Genomic DNA, 18,056 nt, shown 5'->3' with positions numbered 1-18,056 from the left:
GGGATCTGCTGATGGAGTCAGGCTTCAGATATACTGAGAAAACTCACATTACCTATGGAGACAATGCTGGACTTTCCCAGAGATAATCCAGTCAACTCCCATTGCCTAGGGAAACAATGCAGCAGTTAACCCAATCAAATGCGCGCCAAGTGCTACAAACAGACTCGGTCGCTTGTTGCCAAACCCCCTACAGCCGTGAGAGGTTTTTCAATACTCCAATCTCATTTTAAATCTGGACACTCAGCACTCATAAATTCATTTTACAACTTTATTCATGAAAGAAAATTTATTAGCCTTTAAACTGTGTTATAAGTCACACTTGGAGCAGGGCAACTTAAGACACAGGGTCATTTATACAGCCATCATGAAGACAGTCAGGCCTCTACCGGATAGGCCATTGCCCAAGCTTTGGTATGTCTCATTCTTTCTCTGAGAATCTCTCTTTCTATTAACTCATGTGCTTAAGATCTATGTTAAAGACACTTAAAAAGTCCAATTCTGTTTCACATTAACTGGCTCTGGAATTCTTTTCTGTGTCAAAGCTGATAATCCTGAATCGTCTTTATTGAAAGTCCCTAAAGAGGACAGGAATGTTCTAGGTTGCTGCTTAGAGCTGTGACTCCATCCCTCCCTTGCTGGTACTTCTCTTTCAGAAGTATTAGAATCTCTCTGCAGGACATGGGCCAGAACCTGTGGACCTCCAGAACCTCACCAAAATCTGAACTTCCCTCCACCTGACAGTGGGAGCTTCTATATGGAGATGTTGTCCTGCACCCTGAGGATTGCTACGAGATGCAACCCCATTATCATCACAGCTAGAATAACCAAAGATGCTTCTATACACTCTCAAATATCCTTTGGGAAGGTGGGGGTGGGCAAGCCTCCTCAGTCTGAGAGCTGCCTTGAGTCATTGCTTAGATGAAGCCAGATCCCAGAATCCCATTCTTTGAAGACACTGCATCCATGACCTTGACTGGCTTTCTATGCACTGCTGAATGACCTTGAGATGTACTGTGCTGTTGGCAGCGGACAGAGGGCATTCACCACCCCATAGCTCATGCTGTTCAAAGTAGCTCTCAAAGGACTGTTGTGGGCTGCTCTGAAATAGCATGGCAGCGGATAAAGGACAAGGCACAAGATGTCACACTTGCCTTTGAGATGCTGTTAGTGAGGGAGCGGCAAACATGTAAGCAAAGAATTAGAACACACACACACCCAAGCACACACACACAGGCACACACACACACGCACACACACACACATACACACACACACACACACACACACACACAAAGAGAGAGAGAGAGAGACAGACAGACAGACAGACAGACACATATAGTTTAGAATAGTGCTAATGGGCCCTGGAGAGATGGCTCAGTGGTTGAGAGAACTGGCTACTTTTCTGGAGGACCTGGGGCTCAATTCCTAGCACCCCTAGCATGGCAGCTCACAACTGTCTTTAACTCTAGTTCCAGAGGATCTGACACTCTCGCACAGACATACATGCAGGAAAAACACCAATGCACATTTATTAAAAATAAATAAAAGTAAAAAAGAATGGTATTAGTTGAAAAATGCATATGCAAGCATTGGGTGGGCAGTTCAGGAGGTAAAGTGCTGGCCTGCATGAGGACCCAAGGTTACTCCCCAGCACCCATGTGAAAAGTTCAGCATGGCAGGGCTTGTCTGTAGTTCCAGTGCTGGGATGTTGGAGATAAGAGGATCCCCTGGGCTCAGTGGCCAGGTGGTATAGCTGAATCTTTGTGGCCAAAGTATGGCACTGTACCTTGGACATGGTGACACTGAGCTTGAAAATGACATAGGATAGGGGAGTAAGGAGGTGAGACTGGAAGGTGACCAGAGTCTTGATCACAAAACCATGGATGCTTAACAGCTGGGGTGACCCTTGGGATGATGGGGAGCCAAGTCTATCCAGGTGAGGGCCTGGTGGGAGGCTGGTGCATTGTGAGGGGCAGGCAGCTTCGGGGAAGAGCCACTCAGAGGCCGGGCAGCAGTTTAGACTGTGATTGAAGAGAAGGTAATGAAGGAAAGATAGAAAAGTCTGGAAAATCCAAAGGATGTAGATTTTAGCCTCTCCTGTCTCCACTCCTCACTAACCTGGGGCCAAGCACTTCTCACGGCACCTCTGTGATTAGCAGAGGTAACAAGAGGAAGAACACTTGCCTGGTAACAGATAAAGGGAGGCACAAATGTAGCCTCTTTCCCAGTGCCCTTGGTGCAGAAGTTGCTGACCAATGTTCTCTGACCTCCTGGTGCCAGGAAGGCCTGAGGCTTGTTGTAGTTGATATTTTAATATTAATGGAGGTTCTCTACGTTCCCAGATAAAAGGCACACAACTTTTATATTTATAATAAGCCTTTAATATCCTAGAGCCAGGCAGATATCTACCTTCTATGCGATTATGTCTGCTTCCCCATCAATAACCCCACATTATAATTTACCCTGTTCCATCTGGGCCACTCTTAACTCCAATTGACCAGTTCTCATAGCCATTTTTTATAACTCACCTAGTCCATGGTATTTTCTCCTCTCTCCACCTTCTCTTTCTCTTTTTTGTGACCTCAACTCTGGGAACCCAAACCCCATCTATCTCTCTTCTGGCCAGCTATAGGCTGTAAGCATCTTTATTCACCAATTAGGGATTACTTAGGGGCAAGGTTACATAGCACCACTGTGTATGTGCAAATTTTCTTGTTCCTGAGAGCAACCAGGCCTTGGGAACCAGTATTTACCATTATAATACGGAGCAAAAGACTGTCCTCAACAACTGTCCTTTTTTGTCTAAATAAAAAGGCTCCTTCTTTTATAATAATAAACGACATGTAATAGGAACAATTATGAAACAATATGAAAATCATTAGGTAAGAGATACATTTAAAAAGTTTAATTTGTTTGTATTTGGCAATTCAGGAGAAAGTATTTTATTATCTATCCTCTCCTGGCAAGTTTAGAGTTCTGTATTTAAATCAATTTTTATCCTAATTTGCAAATATTAGCTTAAAATATCTTTTGAACGTAAAACATCTTCCTAAATGCTAAACAACTTAGGTTTAGGTGTGAGACTACAACTTCGTAGTCTTCAACCCCATCAGGAACCCGAGAAGGTATAAATATTACCTGAGTATGTGGGAAATTCAGGAACACAGCTTCCAAAAATTGTAGAAACGACAGAGACAGTTGACTGCCTGGACAGTCCCCAATATTCTCTGTAACAGTGGAGCATCTGTCCTCAGCCTCCTGGCCCAGAATGTCTGACAGGCCTTTTGGGAAGCAGGAATTATAAAGGACTTACTTATCTTGTCTTGGCAGAGCCTGGCAGTTGACTTCCCTGCATCCATTGTCCTTCCTGGACAGATCTGTCTGCGGTTGAAGCAGGGGCATTTTCTTTGCCGGGTGGGGAGCTCGCCACAACTGAAGCAACTCCATGTGGAGGTTTCGATGCTCATCATCTTCTCTGAAGTGGAATGGGGGTGCTGTGAGGGGCAGACCTGCCTCGTAGTCAAAAGACCTTTTAATAATGAAACAGCTATAAATGCTATATTGTCTGAGTCGTTGAGGCTTTTGAAGACTATAGCATATCTAAACAATCTACAACATGCATATTTTCGGGATAATCGAGACTACAATCTAATATGTCCATGAGCTTGACTAATTGATTATTAACTTGAATTATTTGGCTATCCTAAACAGTTTGTAACATCATCTATTTAAATCACTGGGACTATTCTTTGTATTTTTTTAAAAAGATTTATTTATTTATTTCATGTATATGGGTACACTGTCACTGTCTTCATGCACACCAGAAGAGAGCATCGGGTCCACATTACAGATGGTTGTGACCTACCATGTGGTTGCTGGGAATTGAACTCAGGACCTCTGGAAGAGCAGTCAGTGCTCTTAACTGCTGAGCCATCTCTCCAGCCCTAATCTTTGTATTTTAAAATGAGTTGCATAGGCATAATACCTATGTAAGAGTTGAATCACACATATATCACGCAGTAACAAAATTAATCTTAAATTTTGTCTTATTATACAAAGATTTATATCAATGAAAACCTGAAATCTGTATCAACATACAAAAAAATTGTACTAATGTAACAAACTATAACCTCAATTGTGCATCAAAACATAAAGGTCTCAACCAATGGTTGATTATGGCTACAAAATGCTTTTTGGTTTAAGAATAGATTCAATAATCAACCCCTATGTGTCTAACTTCTTATAATATCTCTATATTCCCCTTTTCTTTTTAACACCTTCCCTTTATCTAAGGAAGAAAGGATACAGAAGAGGAAAGGAAAGATAGAAATCCCTGAGTCTAAACTTTCTATTTTGTTTCCTCCCTGTCCAAGACCATAATTATCTATAATCATCCCTTAAAAATGACAACAGATCTACAACTCACAAAATGACCAAAACCATGCACCCCAGCTTAAGAGACTGTGACAATGGTCTTTTTTTTTTTTTTTTTTTGAGCTGGGGACTGAACCCACTGCCTTGCGCTTGCCACTGAGCTAAATCCCCAACCCCGACAATGGTCTTTTTATAATTGTTTCCTGCTGAATTGGGGTGAAGAATTCATGTCTGAGGACCCAAAAACAAATTGGAAAAGTAGTTAAGTCAAAAGAAAGCTGGCTGTAGCATTTTTAGTCTTGTCTCGATGTGCTGAAAAAGTTTAGGGCTTAACTGAAGTCCAGATTGGAACAGTCTGAAAGGCTGGATGAACCGAGGTCATCTGTGATTAGCAGTCCTTTTTGAAGCTGTTCCAGAAGCCAGACTCTGGAAATAGCATCAGTCTGAGGCAGGATCAAGCAGGGAGCTGGAATAACAGGTCTCAGCATCTCAGCATCCCCGAGGGTGAATCCTGTCAGGGCTGCCCTCCTGGTCCTTTATTCTGTAACATACAAACCTTACAAGCAGCACATAGTTCTATGGAGACATTTGTGTGGGATGTGCAGGGTGCACAGGTCAACTAAGGATGATTTCCTGCTCTTTGTTTGGGCAGGTGAAAGACAACTGTATTCTATAGGTTAGTTTGATCATATGATCAAACTGCAATATAAATCTCCATCCGTGCTATATAAAAGAATGGTGTGTAATAATAAGTCATGAGAATTCTGTAGCCAACAAGATGTATTGGCCATGTAAGCTAACGTTCTGGCTGGATATATATATATATATATATATATATATATATATATATATATATATGTATACACACACACACACACACACACACACACACACACACACACACACATCCCAGTCCGTTTCAGAGTTGTTTCAATAGAGGATTTAGCAATACATATTACCAGTGCATTTGGTCCTTTTGATTTTCTCCTGTCTGCAGCCAAGATCTTCAGGGTCTCTCTCTCTCTCTCTCTCTCTCTCTCTCTCTCTCTCTCTCTCTCTCCCTCCCTCCCTCCCTCCCTCTCTCAAATCTGATCCTTATCACTTTGGAAGGAGTCCAAAGCCTTTTCTTCTTTCTTGTTAACACAAATACACAGCCTCTTTCTCAGCAGACCATGTCTTTGTCTGGCACTTTGAAGTCATTTTCTACCTAGGTGTGCTTTATTTCAACCTCTCTCACAGAAGATGTAAAATACCAGCATAACCATTAAACATGTAACCACCTTCATTTTGATAATTTAAAACAATTAAAAACTATTATTATTATGATCACCACCATCATCACCATCATTATTTATTGAGATAGGGTTTCTCTGTCTAGCCTGGTCTGACTTGGATTTCTCTGAACATTAGGCTGGCCTCAAACTCATAAGAGAGCTATCTGTTACCTGCCTTTGCCTTCCAAGTATTGAGATCAAAGGCTTGGATTTCTTTAATTATTATCTATGTATCCTTGAAAACATCTGTATCAATTCTCATTTCTTTCTCTCTTTTTTAGAGATTGTGGATTTATTAATCTTACCCCGTTTTCTCATAACTGAATATCCTCTGTATTCAACTCCATTCTATCCCTTCCATTTACTGTACAGGCCTATTCCCAAGCCATCACCTATCTGCTGAGTGTGTGACTTGGACATGTGTCAGCGTTAGAGATGAGCTGTAATCAGTTCTCCCATGGGGGCCATGTTTATAGAGACTGGTTGCTCAGACAAAACGTGACATCCTATTTTAAGTTAGCCCTCACGAGCTGCCATTCGTTCTCCGGTGGGAACCCTACATTCCAGGGGGAAGGACTGGCCGCACAGAGTAGTGTAGCTCTCAGGAGCATATCCTTTGTTTTTCTGTTGGATAAAAGCAAAACAATTCTGCCCCAGTCCCAACTCTAGGTCTCCACATTGACCAGCAGAATATATCATTCCTAGGGCAGATTTGGTTTTTGGCAACAGAAAAGCATCATCTTTTAATTTGAAATTATAAACACACCTATATTCCTCTTTCTCTTTATATAAATTTAAGATTGGTTGTGTGTTTATTTATTTATTTATTTAATGTATGTGAGTACACTGTAGCTGTCTTCAGACACACCAGAAGAGGGCATCCCATTACAGATGGTTGTGAGCCACCATGTGGTTGCTGGAAATTGAACTCAGGACCTCTGGAAGAGTAGTTAGTGCTCTTAACCGCTGAGCGGTCTCTCCAGCCCTTATTTATTCTCTAAACTACTAAGTACATTCTTAATTATTATTAAGCAAAAATTTATATATAGTACTTTTAAGGGGAAAATGTATCGTATTGAATCCCAGACGGTTGTTTGGTAGTGGTCGTGCATTAGTAGAGCGTCCCACCCTGAATTTATTGTGCAGACCAGGCAGGCCCAGAATTTAGAGACCTGCCTGTTTCTGCCTCTTGTGTCTGTTGCGTCTCACTTCAGACGCTATACTGTGACTGGAGACTGACACCCATCCTCAGCTCAGAGCTGCACTTCAGCAGCTGCACCATGCGGTGCCTGGGAAGAACCCAGTCTGGCTGGTGTAAACCTGCTATTTTAGCTTGTGGGCTCCTGGTGTGCCATTCAGTTTTGGGAGGTGGGGGGCAGATCTGTGTCTTAGCTCATGCTATGAACCCTGGGGTCAAACATGTCGAACAAGCACGCATTCCAATCCTCCTTCTGAACTTAGCACAATTTGGAGGAGAAACCAATGTTGCTAAGAAACCATGTCTCCTAGCCTTCCTAGTCTTAAAGGGACAGCTTGAGGGTTTTTTTTTATCTGGGATCTGAAATCAGTTTGTTAAAAGTGAGTTCTTTAGGCTACTTGTTCAAAGAGGATGTGCAGGTGTACTCAGGCCCACAGTGGCTATGCCAGCTTCCGGAAGCAGGCAGGAAGGACGAAGATGGAGACAGAAGTGGCCCAGTTCCTTGTATTCCAAATGTACTCCATTTCAGTGCCCTGGAATCCCTAGGGGTCAGGAGCTGTGGTGCTGACAATCCTGCAGCCCTCCCTCCTGCATCACCCACTGTGAGTGTTAAGTCACTCTGAGTAAGCGCCTACTGTTTTCATGAACAGGTAGTTTTGGGAGCCCAGAAGAAGGGGGTTAGCTTGGTTCGTGTTGTATATCTGTGGGAGGAGCAATGAACCACAGTAGTAGTAGCATATGCTAACCTGGACCAAGCCATAGGGAACTTGTGACTGAAGAAAGATTCCACTCAGAGTGCCTGAGTTCTTTGAGCCTTAATTCCTTCCTCCGGTGAGGTCCCTTGTGCGTTGTCTGTTTTCTTTCTCATTGTGTGCGGTCTGCATAGATATTCCATTTTACTGCAGAAAACATGCCCGGAGCAGGCTGAGAGGCCGAGTGGCCGAGTGGAGACGGGGACATCTGACTTTGCCCCATCCCATCAAGACAGCCTGCCAGTGACTAGCAGCCCCTTGGTGCCTAGGAGATGTGGGTGGGAGATAGGAGGCCATGACACTTTTGTCTCCTTTAATTTCAGCTGTGCAGGTATCCGCACACATAGGGTGTGTCCCCTCCCTGCCTCCTATCCCCAGTTGAGTCACTGCATGGTAAGGTTGAGGTCCAGCCTGGACCTTGCTTGACCCTGGGTCTCTGGTTAGAAAATCAAGGCCTTACAAGGGAATTGTGGTTTCTGTCTCCAGCCATTTGCAGGTTAGACAAGTCTGGCCATATCCTCTGTAACATGGAGATCCAGAGCCCCCTTCCCAGGGCAGCCACTGGAGCTTAATGAGACCTTTCCTCTCCCAGAGACGCTGGTCTGCATACACTCTTTCGGTACACAATGGCTCAATGCATGACTCTCCCCTAACCTGGGGAGACCTCCCTAAGGACAGGAACCACGAACCATGAGGCTTGGGATTCAGCCAGACACCCTTCTTCTCTTAGAAGGCAGAGTCTCCCTCCAGGGAAGGTCCTCCCTCCATGCTGGTCCTCTGACTGATAATGCTGTCCTGGAATGTGGAGAGAATAAGGGAGGGTTGGGGAGCTGCTCTCTGGCCCTGCGGTAAAGCCAGTCCGATGAACGTAGGGTGCAGGAAACAATGGGATAAGCGACTTTCCCTTTTTGAGCCTCAGTTTCTTTTTCCTGTGACACAGGTGTGAGGGGGTCCTGGCTTAGGTTTCCCACAGTCCACCCCACCTGGATGTCTCTGGGAAATGAGTTTCCAGGCCCAAGCTCTATCTGCGCAGTTTCTACTTCTCTGGGAAATTGCTTCCCCCTCAGTAGACTATCCCTTTAAGGTTGGGCGGGGCCTGTTGGACAGTGGCCCGTGAGGAAGCACTGAAGCGGGGCCACTAGAGTCCTTGAGGTAGTTAGTGTCGATCCAAGGTCTAGGAGACAGTGGGTGGGTGGCTTCCCAGTGGGATCCCCAGCTGCTGGGAGGGGTGACAAGGGGGGAAGGAAGAACCTTACTGAGCCCTGGGCTCAATCTTACTGGGGACCTCAAGGAGCGGATGAAGTGCCCAGGGTGCAGCTGTGGATAGCTGCCAGCGCGTCCCCAGATGCTTGCTGCCTGCAGAGCTCAGCCACAGGCCTTCTAATGTGCTGGGCTCTCGCCTAGACCAGTCTAATGACTGCGTGTGAGGTGGGTGCGAACATCCTGTCTCCCTCCCTCGCGAATACCCCAACTTCTGCTAAAGGGTGTGGCCCTTCCTCTAACCTGGACCTGGCAGAACTGACCCCGTGCCCTAACTCCTGCTGTCTAAGGCCACTGCACTCAGCCTGGCGCCAGCTTCTCCGCAGTTCATGGGTGTAGGTTACAGAAACAAGTGTCTAGGGTGTTCTTACAGTTCTTACAGAAGCAAGAACATTGCAAAGTTCTCCCCATCTCTGTCAGTCTGGGTGCAGGTGCAGCTCCCTTCTTCCTCTTCTGATGGCAACAGGGCTTTCTTCTCGCCGATTTGAAATGAACCCTTTGCCATAGACAGCTGGGGCAAGAGTAGGTACTTTCCTGGTCCAATTCCCTCCCGATATGGTAGAGTACTTTTACTGGGGGTATGGGGTGCATTTAGGCATTGAAACACTGGATAACTTGGTCATGTCTGAGTAGGACTAGCTCAGGATACAGTTTGCTGAACTTAACTCCATAATGTCTTACCCCTGACAGCCAGGGTGTGAACTAAAGATGTGGGTATCAGAAGGCTGCTCAACCAAGGCCCCAGAGTTAACCAGCTGCCCATGAGGGGGGTGCTACAGACAAAGCCTCCTGGTGGGAAAGGATTTCTCTAACATGAGGGAGGTGGGCAAGGTCCCTGTGAGAGGTGATATTGGTTTCCTTTCTGAACAGGGTAAAGTGGGGACCCAGGCAGAAGGAGTAACAGGTCTAGGAGGAAGTTCTGAGTGGCTCAAGTTGAAGTTAATGTGGGACAAGGGGAGCATGGCAGAACAGTGGAGTTGGAGCCGGCTTGGCAGGCCCTGGCAGAGTGTCAGGATGTGGTGGAACTTCTCTGGGACAGGAGAGCTTCCTGTCTGCCTCCAAGGGATTGGAAGTCACACCTTCCCTTCCAAGGAGCCCTTCCTTCCTCCTCTGTCAAGATGCAGGGGCTGTAGGCACAACCATGTAAAGGGTAGTGAAGTGTCTGATGGTGGCTTCTCTGAAATGGGAATGGAAAGGTCCAGCATTAGGACTTGCTGATAACCAGCCAGCACCAGGCTCTATAATGAGAAAGAAAACCCCTACCACACAAGGCACAGGCTTTCTTTTGTTGGGGGCGGGGAATCAAAACTTTCCGTCCTCCCTAATGGCTGCTTAGCACGTGCCATGCCTGCCCCCAAGATCCACACAATGGAGGGAAGCCCCTTAGAAGAAGGTGGTCACTATTGAGACACACTGAGAGCCCTTGCAGGGACTTGCCTGAGGTTGGGACACACAAATTGTCATCACATGAAGCCAGAAGGAGGATGACTTGTTGGGGGAGATCAGCCTGACAGATATGGACTCATGGGGTGGTCTCAACTGAAGGCCTAAAACTGTACATACAGAGTGAACATACAGAGGAACCTGAGATAGGTTAGATCCACATCTACATCTCGCCATAACCAGTGTCCCTAGGGTATCACTGTGGTGGGCATCAAGAGGACACCTGTAAAGTGCGGGGTATGGTGCCCAGCTGGGCAAATGCCCCCAGCAATGCCTGCCATTATCACCGTGTATGTAGACCAAAGGAAGACTGGGTAGAAAACAGTGCCATGGGCTCATGCTTGTCTCAGAGGATTCATCCTGGCGTGTATTTTGCCACTTCATCCTCTTCGCGATGAGCAATTTTTGCTGTCCTGGAAAATGGAAGACATCATAGGTGTCTTCAAGCTTGCGTGTCCAGGTGTGAACTCTGTAGATATGTGGATCCCTTCTATACTTGGCTCTGAATGAAAGGCCCTTCCCTAGTTTGGGCCGTGTCTCCTCAGTTGTAGAATGGCCGTTCTTCTGCACCACCCACCTACCTTGGTTATGGGAGTCAAAGCTGTTGAAGGTGGAGGAGCCGTCACCTTGTCTGCAGGTCCAGGATTTCCTCTGCTGCCTCCTTTGGTGCTTTTTCCAAACTGGGTACTCCAGCCTTGTTTGGAATGGGTCTGTCGCCTTCCATGGCCTTGCCTTGATTGGAGGCAGGATGAACGTTCCCAAAGGCTAATTCCCCTCAAAGAGCTGCATTCCATAGCATCTCTATACGCAGCTGGTGACTCAGTGACCCAGGGAACTCTGGCTTGGATGGAGGACAACCAAGGACTGGACAACCTTAAGAGGTGTGTGGTGTGCTCCGAGAGGGCCCAGGGGTCTCAGAAGTTTCCCGAGCAAGGGCTAAGCTGAGCCTTGCAGGAAGGTAATGGGAAGGCACCACACAGAAGGCTCATTGGGACAGTGGCTTAGAGGTGAGCGTTGGGGACCAGTGCCAGCCTCTTCTGGTCTGTAGGATCTAGGACCTGGCTTGTTTCCTGAAGCTTCCCCGTGCAATGTTTTTTCTAAGTCCTTCCTCTTCCCGTGATTCATATGAGTTCAAAAGAGCAAAATACATGAGTGCTTCCCTTCTGACAAGCACTCATGCTGAGCCTAACTTAAAATAAATCTTCTTAAAAATGCGTGGGTATGCCAGGCAGTAGGGGCATATACCTTTAATCCCAGCACTTGGGAGGCAGAAGAAAGCAGGTCTCTGTGAGTTCCAGAATAGCCAGGGCCACCCAGAGAAACCCTGTCCCAAAAAGTGAAAGAAAGAAAGAAAGAAAAAAGAAAAAAGAAAATGAAAAAGAAAAAAAGGTGAAGGTGTGGGTATTTTGCCAGCAAACATTATCTGTGCACCATGTGCATGCAGTACTCATGGAGGCCAGATAGGGCATCACATTCAACTTCACTTTCCCAGTTCCATTGCTCACACTTTTCCAGCTCCCCATGTCCCTGTATCTTTGGTTATATGGGGACACAAGGTAGACCCCATGAAGCAGTGACTATGACTAGGGGAGGAGAAGCAAGCCACAACCAGCAAGGCCTGGACTCTCCCACGAACTGTCCACCATAGGAACCATTCACCTACCAGGCCAAGGCCCCTGAGGCCTTTTTAGAGTCCCTGAATTAATGTGGCATGCTTATTAAGCACCTACTGTATCCCCGCTGTGGTGCTAGGAACCTGAAACAGCTTCTCTGTGACCATTAAAGTAGGCCTGTGTGCATGGGCATCTCATTCACAGGTAAGGAGACCGAAGTATAAGTCGGAAGACTTCTCCGAGGTCTTGGTACATTTTGCTAGATCGTTTCTTCAGATGCTCTCTCTTTCTGTGTGCAGACATGCGTCAGAGGCCGGGCAGCCTCCACTGTGCATTACTGCATGACGGTTGGTGGCACAGTGGTCCTGGTGGTTGGGACACTCTGCTTTGCGTGGTGGAGCGAAGGTAACACAGCTGTCCAGCCTGGCTCACTGGCCCCCACCATGGAACAGCCATTGCCTGAGACGCCCCTGACTTGGCTCAAGTCTTTCAGCTTCCTCTGCTGTAGCATGGGTGGGGTGCTTCTGTTCTTTGGCCTGCTTTGGTCCATCCAGGAAAGCACAAAGAAGTCAAGCCAGGGGGACCTCTACCGATTCTCCAGAGACCTGTATCACCTTGCTGTGGAGTCCCCAGAGAAGGAGGGCTACAGGTCAGTGGGGCAGCGTGGGAAGTTTGGGCGATTCATTATAGTCATGCTAGCCAGTATTTGTTCAGTAAATTCCCATGAGATTCCTCCACTGGACAGGGCTTTGCTCTGTATCCCTAGTATGTGGAAACCCCATGACAGAGACGGATGACAAACCAGAGTACTGAGAGTCCAGACACAGTCCTATGGAGATGTGGAGAAATCTGGGAAGCCTTACAGGAGGAGACAGGAGCCAAGCTCACCAGAGAAGCACAGGAGTCATGAACCCAGCATAGGAAGGGTCCCTGAGAAACAAGAGGCATGGCCACGGCTAGGTACTGCACTGAGTGGCTTTTCCATATCCCTGGTGCTGTAGTCAGGACTTCTCCATTTGTGGAAGAGGAAGCCAGGCACAGAGACCTTAAATAACTTGCCCAAGGATATCTAACAGTATGTCAGAACTGGGGCTTAAATTCCAGCCACCTTGCTGGGAACCAGTGCTCTCCATAGCTCCTTGGCTCAGGAGACACCAGGGACAACGAGGGAGTTGACGTGAGAGAGCAGCTCACAGCAGGTGCCGAGCACAGAGTAGGTGTGTTGGAAGTGACAACCTTTTCTGATCTACAAAGGTGGGTGTAGGTGGGGCAAGGTAGGGCTTGGATGGGCATGGGGTGGGGGTTGGGTGAAGGTAGAAAGAAACGATTGCATTAAAACCGTTCTCGGCCTGCTTTTCCATGCTGTTATCCCCTGGCCTTTGGACATGAAACATGTGACCCTCCTGTCCCAAGGGCTGGGGTTACAGGCATGCATCTGTATGCCCAGCTTTCAGAACATCGTCTTAGAATCTGATCCCCATAGATGTGCTGTGGTCTCTGTGTGTTGTATGTGTACATTTGTGTTTTGTATCTGGAGGCCAATCTTGCCCTGTAAGGAAGCCGGTCGTGCGTATTCTCACTGAGGACTTGTTTACTCAACAAAGCATCCCTAGGATCTGAAGTCTGCATGAGTTCTTCACCCTTTGCTTGTACCTTTATGCCACTGGGAACCACCACTGCTGTCCGTGGGAGGCGTTTTCTGTTACATGTAGCTCACAGGGGTGAACCTGTGGTCTGCAAGACTGTGGCCTCTGAACTTTGGCTCCATAAGCGCTGATGTCAGCTCAGTAGGGGCTAACCTGTGCTTCTGGGAACCGGTTGGGGACCTACCCAGATGTCTTTCTTTCCTTTGTAGGTACAGTATCTTCTGGGGTATCTTGCTATCACCCCATGGCTCCTTGAGGCCAGGTACAAGGTTCAACAGATAGTACATAGGCCAATAGCCAGATGTCCAGTGGGACATGGTGGGGCCCCCTGTAATCTAGCACGTGGAAGGCTGAGATAGAACAGTCCCTGGCCAGCCTGGGCTGCAGAGCTGGACCTTGGTTTTAAGAGACCATCAGAGGAAAGGGTACCGTATCCAGCCAAAGTTTGCTCTCCTCAGATGAGAAGTTGTCTCACAGTGAATGATCTACATGAACATAAGACCAGCTGGACTCTGACGGCTGGGCCAGCCTGTCCTCCTGCCCTGCCCAGCCTGGCCTGAGTGCAGAGGTGTTGCTGTTGTCTGTACACACAGCACTGTTGCCTCAACAGGGCCCAGGCCACAGCTGCAGGTTAGGTGAGCTACTCCGTCCTCAGCCAGTTAGGCAGGATAACTAACACCCCTCGCCGGGAAGCCTGAAGCAGGGCCCTTCCAGCTCTGAGACCTGTCTTAGGGTTTTACTGCCGTGAACAGACACCATGACCATGGCAAGTCTTATAAAGGACAACATTTAATTGGGGCTGGCTTACAGGTTCAGAGGTTCAGTCCATCATCATCAAGGTGGAAACAGGGCGGCATCTAGACAGGCATGGTGTAGGCAGAACTGAGAGTTCTACATCTTCATCTGAAGGCTTCCTATGGAAGACTGACTTCCAGGCAGTTAGGGTGAACGTCTTAAGCCCATGTCCACAGTGACACACCTATTCCAACAAGGCCACACCACCCAACAGTGCCACTCCTTGGGCTAAGCACATACAAACCATAACAGAGACCCACGTTTCATATTCAGAAACGGGTGTGACTGGGTATGGAGAAAGTCATCTGCTCGTCCGAACTTTCTCATCCCCATGGGAGGGACCTCACACCTAGTTACCTGGTTGTAGCTAGAACAGGCTTTTCATCTGTTGGCTTGGGCATTTCTCTTTCCACCACAGACCTTATTACCCCATTTAGTTACCTACTCTTTCTTGTCTCTATCTAACACTGACTAAGTATCTACCATGTGTTGGGTCCAACTCTTAGGGACAAGACAGAAAATATCCCACCTTAGGAGATTGCCATCTGGCAGCCATCAGCCCTGGAGGTGTAGGGCCAGAGGCCCCTGTGTCCTTCAGGGAGCACAGCAGACAGTGTAGGTCCTGCTCTGAAGGCCAACTTTCTGTCGCTGCCCTTTCTGTCAGAAGACTCTGTTGAGTGTCTACAAATGTCCCTAGGTTTTCTGAGGCACACCTGATGCCCCATTTGTCAGTTGTAGCAGAAGGAAGGGCAGGCCTTCTGTATCAGCTGCTCACTACTAACAAAATACCTGAGAAAAGGTCTCGAGGAAAGGTTTATTTGGGCTCATGGTTTGAGGGTACATCCCGCCATACTAGGGAGGACGTGGTGGCAGCAGTGTACGGCAGCTGGTCCTGTGTCCACAGTTAGAGATGAATGGGTCTCAGCTCACTTGGTTCTTTCCATTCTATGCAGGACCTCAGCCTGGGAGATGCTACACTGTGTGTGGGATGATGCGTCCACACATTCCCAGAGCTTTGTCTCCTAGGCAACTCTAGATGTTGCCAAGTTGATGCTGAAGATGAACCATAATTCCTTTCTCCTCTAGTGTGCTGCTGGGCTCCTGAGAGACGGCCATGGTGGTTGTGTATGCCACATAGTCTGCACCCTTAGCTTCCCCTGCTCTTCTTTATGGCAGTCTTGGCCTCTAACAGGCCTGAGCCTTGCTCACAGGGAGGGTGATTGGCGATTGGGCTTGTTTTACAAATGGGTAAAGTGTGGGGTAAACATGAGCTCTGCCGCTAGAGAAGAGGACTGTGCACTTAGCTGATGTGTTTTTCACTCATTCCTGTGAGGTGGGTGGGGCTTACTCCTGTTCTATTGGGTTTGCCCTCTCAATAGAAAGCCACCGGGGTCAGCCTGGAGCCCGTCTCTTGCTCCTACAAGGCTGTCCTAGTCTCTGTGCATGACCACACCCCATAGCCACAGAGCTTTGTGTCGAGAGCCTCCCATGCTCTAGGACAGAACCTTGCAAAGGCCCAAGTTCCCAGCATTCTTGTATTCTGGCTATGACCTTGGGCAGTTAAGTCTGATGAGCTATCTGGTGACAGGCACTGGTTGAGGGCTGTTGCACACCTGCCCTCTAAGCAAACTTCCTGCTGTGGGCTGAGCTCCTGGAGTTCCTGAGCCCTAGCCTACTGGATGCCACATGCTGGGATCTCTGCCTCTGAGCCCTTGTGGGCCTCTCCACAGGGTCACTGCCTTTCCCCATCCCAGGTCCCCAGAGATGGCTGTCACCCTAACAGCAGAAGGCAGGCTCACCTTCCTGGTCTCAGAGCAGCTCTGCAGGTCCTGGATTTAAACAAAGCATGGTTGAGGATTCTGGTTTGCCACATGCAGACCCAGGACCAGATCGTGGGAGGGCAGAGTATGTCTGGGAGATGGACATGAAGGGCGAGGAGGGCCCTAGGAGCCCTGTGCTACACATGCTCCTCTGGGCTGTTAACCCTTTCTCTGCTTTTCTTCTTCTGCATCTGTGGCAAGTATTATCCCCACTTCACAGATGAGGAAAAAGAGGCCTAGAGAATGTGAAAACTGGACCCAGATACACAGCACTAGAATCCAGTGTGCTGCTTCCAGAAACACAGCTTCTCAGCACCCTCGCCCACCTTTCCTTTTTCCTGATTTGTTGAGACAGGGTCTCACTAGGTAGTCCTAGCTGGGCTTGAACTTACTGTGAGGGCCAAGCTGGCTTCAAACACAGATCTCGCTGCCTCTGACTCTAGCATACTGAGATGACATTCATATTCTCACCAGGCTTGGCAGGAGCATTGCTCTCCCGTGCAAAGCCTGCTGGGAGCTCAGAGGAAGGTGAGCACTGGTTGGCACTCTGCTGCCGGCCTTCTGGCAGCTCCTCAGCCCTCTCCTTCCAAATCCATGCTTAATTCAAATCCAGGGCCTGCAGAGCTTCTGTGACATCAGGGGGGTAAGCCTGACTCCCAGTGGCCTGCTGTGAGCATGGCAGCCGGCTCAGGAACCTGGGATGGGGCTTCGCAGGGCTCAGATGCAGGGCATCTGTCCTTGGAATGCAGCCTGCCAAGCCTGATCAGGGTGGCCTCTGAGGACCCAGGCTTTGCCTCCCACCACTTTGAGTCGGTTTGGTAGTTTAGGTGTGAAGGGTGGGCTGGAGAATCAGGGGTGGACAGCAGTGCAGAGTGGAAGACTGAGCAAGCTCTCTCTCCCTGGAGGCACGCAAGGATAAGCAATTACCTGACAAACGTGCCCTGTTCAGCCTCAAGCATCCAGATGGGTAGATGCTCCAAATGGAGGCCTCACACTCTGCCCTGAACATCACAACTGTCACTTTACAAATGACATTTCAGTCATCCGGGAGCCTTTCTGTCTGTGGACTGCCACTCAGTATCTCAACAACTCCCCCTTCCCTGAAGCGTCTGCTCTCAGTGTTTAGACACTCAAGACAAGCACGGAGTGTCAGTACAGTGACATCGAAGAGTGGAGACAGGTCAGAAGATGTCCCGGGGAAGTTTCAAAGTGGGGAGTGGTGGCAGCAAGAAGCATGGGAAGAGAACAGAGGTGTGGGTGTGTGAGGAGGAGGGAGAACTGACGCTGGCAGCTGCTCCAGCGTCATAAGGAGACTCCCCCCTCTCCCTGGAATGAAGGAGAGTTTTGAGCTGGTCCTGCTAACAGCCTCTTTCTTATTCCCACAGGCCTCCTAAGGAGACTGCCATTCCCACTTATGAGGAGACCATGTACTGTCCACTGGCTGAAGGTCCCCTGCAATGCCCCGTGCAAGCTGAAGAAGATCTCCAGTGCCATGCTCCAGAGGATGCCCGGCTGGGGTCAACATCCTTCTCACCCCCACCCAGCTACGAGAGCATCATCCTTGCTCACGGGGCTGTTTCTGGATCGAGTGCTGCGAGCTCCAGCCCAGGTTGAGCTCAGGCTGCGGGAGAGTTACAGATCTCCAGCAGGCTGTGAAAATGTTCCCTAACCAGAGAGCTTTGCTTGGGGCCTCCACCAATACTGGTTCACAGCAGGAACTCAACAAGAGGTTTATTGCTGGGTGCTGTCTATGCATCCGTTGCTGTGTGAGCACTAGTTGGCTTTAAATAAACCCCACTTGATTATGTCTCATGTTCTATGCGTGGCTGGCTCCTATAATTGTCCCTGTACTGGGGAGACCATCATCCAGGTCCCAACTGG

General features: G+C 48.2%; 1 protein-coding gene across 1 annotated transcript; it reads left to right on the top strand.

Moving 5' to 3' along the window:
• Positions 1-8,359: 8,359 nt before the first annotated feature.
• Positions 8,360-17,987, top strand: Tmem61 (transmembrane protein 61). Its single transcript, NM_001402111.1, has 3 exons — positions 8,360-9,026; positions 12,214-12,563; positions 17,561-17,987. The coding sequence occupies exons 1-3, from the start codon at positions 9,012-9,014 to the stop codon at positions 17,787-17,789; spliced, it is 594 nt and encodes a 197-aa protein (NP_001389040.1). The 5' UTR covers positions 8,360-9,011; the 3' UTR covers positions 17,790-17,987.
• The last annotated feature ends 69 nt before the right edge of the window (positions 17,988-18,056 follow it).

The sequence above is a fragment of the Rattus norvegicus genome, chromosome 5 (genome assembly GCF_036323735.1).
Source record: "Rattus norvegicus strain BN/NHsdMcwi chromosome 5, GRCr8, whole genome shotgun sequence".
Classification (NCBI taxonomy): Eukaryota; Metazoa; Chordata; class Mammalia; order Rodentia; family Muridae; genus Rattus; species Rattus norvegicus.
This window is presented reverse-complemented; position numbering and strand designations above follow the sequence as displayed.

Bases quoted from the DNA above. Each gene is read 5' to 3' on its own strand.
- Tmem61 (NM_001402111.1), top strand. The intron at 12,564-17,560 runs GTCAGTGGGGCA...TTATTCCCACAG, and splicing joins CCAGAGAAGGAGGGCTACAG to GCCTCCTAAGGAGACTGCCA.